This window comes from Scomber japonicus, chromosome 6 (genome assembly GCF_027409825.1).
Source record: "Scomber japonicus isolate fScoJap1 chromosome 6, fScoJap1.pri, whole genome shotgun sequence".
NCBI lineage: Eukaryota > Metazoa > Chordata > Actinopteri > Scombriformes > Scombridae > Scomber > Scomber japonicus.
This window is the reverse complement of record NC_070583.1, coordinates 31,570,484-31,578,171: the sequence shown is the minus strand read 5'-3', so window position 1 is coordinate 31,578,171 and position 7,688 is coordinate 31,570,484. Positions and strand designations below refer to the sequence as shown.

The 7,688-nt window shown below is 41.0% G+C and overlaps 1 protein-coding gene across 1 annotated transcript in view; it reads right to left on the bottom strand.

Moving 5' to 3' along the window:
- Positions 1-7,688, bottom strand: part of pdgfd (platelet derived growth factor d) — a 66,546-nt gene that overhangs the window by 24,358 nt on the left and 34,500 nt on the right. Inside the window, exons 2-3 of the mRNA XM_053320273.1 lie at positions 7,565-7,688; positions 4,023-4,200 (exon numbers count right to left, since the gene is read on the bottom strand). The exon at positions 7,565-7,688 is cut by the window's right edge and continues 66 nt beyond it. Of these exons, the coding sequence (XP_053176248.1) occupies positions 4,023-4,200; positions 7,565-7,688 (302 nt within the window). The remainder of the gene's footprint in view (positions 1-4,022; positions 4,201-7,564) is intronic.

Sequence of the window (7,688 nt, the reverse complement as noted above, 5' to 3'; positions counted from 1 at the left end):
ATTTACCAAAAGTATTACATTTAATTGCCATTGTTGTTATTCTGTTGGAAAGTCGTGAAGCTGCTTTGCTGTATTTTTGGTTCAGGTCATTTTAAGGTCTCATTTGGCTCAATCATACAGTTTATTGCAGTGAAATCCCTCCTGTGTTCTTCTGTGCTTCTTGTTTGCATATCGCCATAGCAACGTAAGACACATGAATTTGTTGTGGTGTGAGTCTTTGAGGTCACCCGCATTGCTGCGATCTTCTCAATGTTTTATTTGCTGGAGACGCCTCTGCAACCCTGTTGTCTGATTTAATTAGAACAAAATGTGAATATTTTGGCTTTTATTTGGTACTGAGTGCTATCTTAAATATTCAAATGTAATCACTGCCTGGATCTTGTTCAAAAGCAACTTTCAATAATCAATTCATCTGTGGATTATTTTCTCGATAGAACAAACACTTCCTTTGTCTATAAAATGTCAGAAAATTAAAAAAGAAAAAAAGAAAAGTGAATTACTATCTCACAAAATCCAAGATACATACTAAAATGTCTTAATTTATCACCAACAACCCAAAGATATTCACATTTAATAAGCTGGAACCAGAGAATTTGGGCATTTCTTTTTTAAGATTCAAAATAATTAATCATTTATAAAAAAATCTGTCTGTTGAACAGTTAAGGTCTGTTGGGCAATTCATTTTCTGTTGATCCCTAACCCAAACCCTTCCTTCTCAAATCTGATTTTTAGGCCTGACTGTCCACACTGTTTTTAGCAAGTGTCCAAATCAGATTTGGCTCTGTTCAGACTGGGCCACATTAATGACCAATCTGACAAGTTGCTGTGGCAACGTCGTCAGAGCGCAGGCATCATCTAGCGTGTATTGTGTGATGTCACATAATTGCGACAGCGACAACAAACCCTCGAGCTTAGCTTGAACAGAGACATCAAGATTAAGATTATGGTTCGGTCCTCTGTCCATGGACTGATGTTTACGTCCTCCGTTGCCTCCAGTGATATCACCTAGCAACAACAACTGGAATAAGCGCGGGTCTGGTGTTGCATAGAGTGACGTAGCGTAGAGACGTAGAGAGACGTCACGGACAGTCAAATCCGATATGAGTGTTTGGAGCTGTTCAGACTCAGACACATCTGTCCAAATGAGATTTGAAACTTCCTGCCAAAGGTGGTTTACATCTGGTTTGCAAAAATCAGATTGCATGTGATTTATGACTGTTCAGATTTTAAAAGATATTCACATTTAACAAGCTGGAACAAGATCACTTGGGCATTTCTTTAAAAAAAAAAAAGACTCAAAATAATTAATCAGTTATAAAAAATCTGTCTGTTGAACAATTAAGGTCTGTTTGGGCAATTCATTTTCTGTTGATCAACTTATTGATCATCGACTAATCATTGCTGCTCTATAAGGAATGAAGCAGTTCCTCTATGTATCGTAGAGGATGGTTATAAAATACAGACTGTGACACCAGAGAATAGGTTTGGCATCCTAACTAGAGATCAAAAGGTTATAAAATATTAGTTATGGCTGGTGATAAATTGTGATTTTGGTTGAATTTTAATAATAATGTTATGCTTCGTGCCTCAAGTCATTTTCTGTACTAAAATGAGACCCTGGTCTTTTATTAAATATGAGTATATGAGTGCTGCCAATGCCTCAACAAAACCATTAAAACATTAAATAATATTGCTAAAAACTTGTCAGATGCATTCATTAACAACATTCCCTCATTATGTTACTAGAAAAGATCTGTCTTCCATTAAGTTTCCTTCAAAACATATTTGTTGTTGCTAATTAATTATACATAAATGAATTTCAAGGAGACAGAGTTGATGCTAAAGTGCCCAAATGAGCTTATGTTGGTTTTGTGTTGAGCTTTTAGTGCAGTGCAGTGAGGAGAGTTTTCAGTTTTTATATAAAAATGATTACATAAAAGCAAATTATCATCTGCAAACATAGTATTTATCTCTCTTTCTGTCTTGCCCTTTATTCTATCTGTACTTCTTTTTTTACCCGCCCTCAGATAATAAGTGATTCCAGTAATTCAAACCCTATCTGTGCTGCCATGTTTTCTCCCCTCTCTCTCTCCTTCTCCTCTGCACTCATGAAAGAGGAAGCCAGGGAACATCTTTAAATGCCTTTCTGTCTCTCTGCTGCTCTGTCTCTTCCCCTTTCCCCTCTGATTATAGGGCGGGAGAACATCTTCAAAATCAGAGTCCCTCTCTTTCTTCTTTCCTCTTTCTGACAGAATGACAAAGCTAATCTCCTTATCCGTTCATTTGACAGCCTTTAAGAGAACACTTTTTCATCTTCCCTCCCTACCTCCCTCCCTTCTGCCCTCCTTCCCCCCTATCCCTCCATCGCTCCTTTACTGTCAAGTGGATGTGTGAGAATAAAACAGTTGGCTAATACATTTTGACGTTTTATGGGAAGCGCTAGAGGGCTGTAAATGAATATTCTAAATCTGATTATATCATTGAATCATAAAAACAAACAAACAATAAAACGACATTTAATTGTGAAAATTAAGATTCAATTATGGAGGAAAAACAGCAGCACTACCACAGCTGTCTTGCCTCGGCTTGTACTGCTACACTGCATGAAAGACAGGAGTCACACACACACACACACACACACACAACGTCACTTTCATCGACAGAAAATTAAATGTACGTCAAGTTGAAATGATGGAATAATTCAACATCCAAGTGATAACGATGTCAGACCATTCACAACCTAACTCAGCAGCAGAGAGACTTATAAGTTATACCTAACCCATATAAAACATATCAATTACATATCATTCATTTCATCTCGCTCCGACAGGCAGCGTGTTCTCAGTTATCACTCCAGCACCAAGCACGGCACAAAGAGAGAGAGAAAGAGGAGGAGGAGAGAGGGAGGGAGAAAGGAAAAGAGGTAGGAAGGAAAGAAGGAAGGAACGAAGGAAGGAAGGAAGGAAGGAGGGAGGGAGGGAAAGAGATAGGGAGGAAAAAAGGAAAAGAGGTAGGAAGGAAAGAAGGAAAGAAGGACAGAGGAAAGAAGGGAGGAAGGGACGCTGGAAGGGACGCTGGAAGGAAGGAAGGAAGGAGGGAAGGAAAGAAAGAGAGAAGGAGTGAGGGAGGAAGGACAGATAGAAGGAAGGAAGGGAGGATAAGAAGAAAGGAAGGAAGGAAAGGAAGGAAGAACAGACGGAAAGAAAGAAGGGAGGATAGGAAAGAAGGAAGAAGGAAAGGAAGGAAGGGAGGAGGAAGGAAGGAAGGAAGGAAGGAAGGAAGGAAGGGAGGATAGGAAAGAAGGAAGAAGGAAAGGAAGGAAGGGAGGAGGAAGGAAGGAAGGAAGGAAGGAAGGAAGGAAGGGAGGAGGGAGGATAGGAAGGAAGGAATGAAGGAAAGGAAGGAAGGACAGAAGGAAAGAAGGAAGGAAAGGAAGGAAGGAAGGAAGGAAGGAAGGAAGGAAGGAAGGAAGGAATGAAGGAAAGAAGGAACAGTCAAAACAGACAGGGTCAATTTGACCCGGGAGGACGACAGGAAGGTTAAAGTAATAAAATAATAAAATAATAAGAGGGATTAAAGCTTATATTTAATATATTTGTTTTATATAAAAACCCAACACAGCTTCTCAAGTCCCAACTTAAAAAACAAAAGTAGCTCAGGCATGAAAGACATTCTTACTGAAATAGTTTGAAAGTCATACTGAGTGTCATGAAAAAAAAAAAAAAAAGGAAATTTGTGTCTATGTAACAAATCTATAGATTATATATCACCCCCCATCATCATCATCCTCTCCTTCGCTCTCCTTCATTATCAACTGGAGGTGAAAGAGTGAAAAAAGCCTTTTACCTGAAGTATGGCAGAGTTACTCAAACTGAGCCTCACCACAAAAAATATAATAAAAACTTTAAGCTGTGTCCCAAATAACAGCTCATGATTCATCGTCAGCTATGTGTGTGTGTTATAGTGTGTGTGTGTGCGTGTGTATGTGTGTGTGTGTGTGTGTGTGTGTGTATGTCTCTCACCAGCAGCGAGTAGTAGATTTTGAATCCCGGCTTTGCAACAAAGTAATCATCAGACTTGAAGGTGACTCTGAGTGTGTTGGTTTTAGAGTTGAGACTAGGCGGTGCTTTCTGCCCACACCAGCGACCCCAAATTATAGTGCTGGTCTCCGATTGGTCCTCCACTTCAACAAAGTCATACCTGGTGCAAGAGAGACGGAGATGGAGATGGAGATGGAGATAGAGACAGAGAGGCAGATGAAGGTGTGGGAGGAAAGAGAGAGAAAAAAAAAATATATATATATATGAATGATAAATATTGAAAGTGCCAAAATACAAAAAAAAGGTGAGATTTTGACACTGAAGAAAAACATGAACAGGTTTTTGTCTCATAAATGAAAAAGCTGATCAGGTTAGCTGCTGCTAATGGCACAGGAAGCTGATGACTGATTATACACAACACCCAAATCCAGACTGGCCAAATATTTTTTGAGTAGACCCAAACTGTCCCCAGTAAACATTCATCACAGTTTACAGAAGTTATGCAAAGAAATCTGTTCATCAGCTTTCTGCCATGAGTCTGATCGATATCAATGTCTGTCCTTTAACCTTCCTGTCGTCATCCCGGGTCAAATTGACCCCGTCTGTTTTGACTGTTCCTTCTTTCCTCCCTTCCTTCCTTCCATCTGTCCTTCCTCCCTCCCTCCTCCCTTCCTTCCTTCCAGCTTCCATTCCTCCCTTCTTTCCTCTGTCCTTTTGTCATTTCTTCCTTCCTACCTTTTCTTTTCTCCGTCCCTCTCTCTTTCCCTCCTTTCCTTCCTTCCTTCTTCCTCCCTCCCTCCTTCCTTCCTTCCTTCCTTCCTTCCTTTCCTTCTTCCTTCCTATCCTCCCTTCCTTTCTTCCGTCTGTCCTTCCTTCCTCCCTCCCTCTTTCTCTCTTTCTTTCCTTCCTTCCTTCCTTCCTTTCTTCCAGCATCCCTTCCTCCCTTCTTTCCTCTGTCCTTCTTTCCTACCACTTTTCCTTTCTCTCTCCCTCTCTCTTTCCCTCCTTTCCTTCCTTCTTCCTTCCTTCCTTGCTTCCTTCCTTCCTTCCTTCCTTCCTTGACTCGAGGACAACAGGAGGGTTAAGTATTAGGCAGTAAGGCTCGGCCCAAAGGTAAGAAAATGAGTTTTGCTGAAGTCCACTAATTGTTATGGGAAGTCACTGATCCTGGTTTTTATCATAATTTTTACATTTTATTTTTTGTAAAGGTTAAGCACAAATATATAATGTACAGTTGTCCAGATTTTGTTACCATTTAACAGAGCCAGGCAAGCTGTTTCCCTCTGTTCTCTCTCTCTATGCTAAGCTAAGCTAAGCTAAGCTAACTGGCTGACTGCTCCAGCATTGCAGGAGATGTTGATTTTCTCATCAAACTCTTGGCAAAGAAGGAAATAAGCATAATTCCCAATATGTCAAAATATCTTTTTATGGGTTTATAAAATATGCCTAAACTATTTCATTAATTTTAACTTATCTGATAGTTGGACTGCTCACACCTCTTGCCACATCAGACTCTGGGCTGTTTACATATCTCCATGACTACTTTGGTGTGTGCTGTGTTATCATAAATTCATTTTTTTTTAAATATAGCTACAAAAAAGTTTCCTTTAAAGCAGAGGTGTCAAACTCATTTTCATTCAAGGGCCACATACAGACCAATTTGATCTCATGTGGGCCGGATCATTAAAAAGAAAAGAAAGAAGGAAAGAAGGAAGGAAATAAGAAGGGAAGGAAGGAAAGACAGGTAAAAGGAAGGAGGAAGAAAGGTAGGAAAGAGAGATAGTGAAGGACGGACAGACAGACAGAAGGAAGGGAGGGAGGGAGGAAGGAAGGAAGAACAGAAGGAAGAAAGGGAGGAAGGACAGATGTAAGGAAGGACAGAAGGAAGGAAGGAACAAAGAAAGGAAAAAAGGAAGGTAGGGAGGAAGGACAGATGGAAGGAAGGAACAAAGACAGGAAAAAAGGAAGGTAGGGAGGAAGGACAGATGGAAGGAAGGACAGAAGGAAGAAAGGAAGGAAGGACAGAAGGAAGAAAGGAAGGAACGAATGAAGAAAGTAAGGAAAAAAGGAAGGTAGGAAGGAAGGACAGATGGAAGGAAGGACAGAAAGAAGAAAAGAAGGAACGAACGAAGAAAGGAAAACAGGAAGGTAGGAAGGAAGGACAGATGGAAGGAAGGACAGAAAGAAGAAAAGAAGGAACGAATGAAGAAAGGAAAAAAGGAAGGTAGGAAGGAAGGACAGATGGAAGGAAGGAAATGAACACAGGATGGCAAGTGGACCGGATCGCACCCCTCGGCGGGCCGTATCTGGCCCACGGGCCGCATGTTTAACACCCCTGCTTTAAAGACATAATGTAATGCTTCTGATACTAAAGCACCATTTAGGTGAGTTTTATGGTCTAGGGGTTACTACTTCACTTCATCCTGCCGGAGTCCTTGAAAACAACGGAAACTTTTAGAGTAACTTTGAATGAATGTTTCAGCAATCAATGCCCTAGTCAATTAGTAAGTCCATCTATCAAAAACACACAAACACACACACACACACACACACACACACACACACACACACACACATAAAGTCAATGTGACACACACGATTTGAAAAACCAAGCAAAGCTCTTTTCTCCCTCTTCTTACCTTTCTAAATCTCTCTCCTCCCCCTCTTTTCCCCACGCTGCTCCCCCTTGTCTTTTCAGCAAAGTGCTTACAAAGACAGCTGAGTTGCATGTGGGGATTAAAAAGTCTATTTTCTCTCCCTTCAACCCTCAAGGACAAACTTCTTCTACTTCTTGCCAAGAAAGCATGCTTCAACTATCCATCTCTCTCTCATAGTGATACCCTCCCCTCCTCCTCCCTCCCCCACAACTTTTAGAATTATTTTCTCACACATCATTTAAATCAAAGCTTACTGTTGATGTGCTGATGTGCATATGTTATCAAATCATTTTTTCATTTTCATTTTCATTCAACTTTTTGTTTTTTGTCACTCCAAACCACCCTGTCTGTTATTCTTTCTCTCACTCACTTTCTGTTGTCTTTAACCCTTCTGTTGTCCTCAAGTCAAGGAAGGAAGGGAGGAAGAAGGAAGGAAGGGAGGAAGAAGGAAGGAAGGGAGGTAGAAGGAAAGGAAGGAGGAAGGAAGGGAAAATGGAAGGGAGGAAGGAAGGAAGCAAGAAAGGTAGGGAGAAAGGAAAAGAGGAAGGGAGGAAGGAAGGAAAGAAGGACAGAGGAAATAAGGAAGGGAAGAAGGTAGGGGGAGGAAAAGAAAGAGAGAAGGAAAGAAGGAGAGAGGGAGGAAGGAAGGACAGAAGCAAGGGAGGCAAGAGAGAAGTACAGACAGAAAGAAGGAAGGAAGGAATGAACAGTCAAAACAGATGGGGTCAACTTGACCCCTGCTATTACTCTGTACCTCTATCCTTCTTTCCCATTATTCAGTTATTGTCCTTCTCTAATCTCTTCTCTTCTCTTCTTGTCCTCTTCTCTAAATCCCATCACTCCCCTCTACTCCCTTTCCTGTTTTACCTGCACGCTCCGTTCTCAGCCTCCTCCAGGCCAAAGTGTCCGTCAAACTCCAGGTGTATTTGGCTTCCTGGCGGTGACAGCAGTTTCCATGACAACAGCAGGTTGCGGGGGTAAGCGTTGGGGT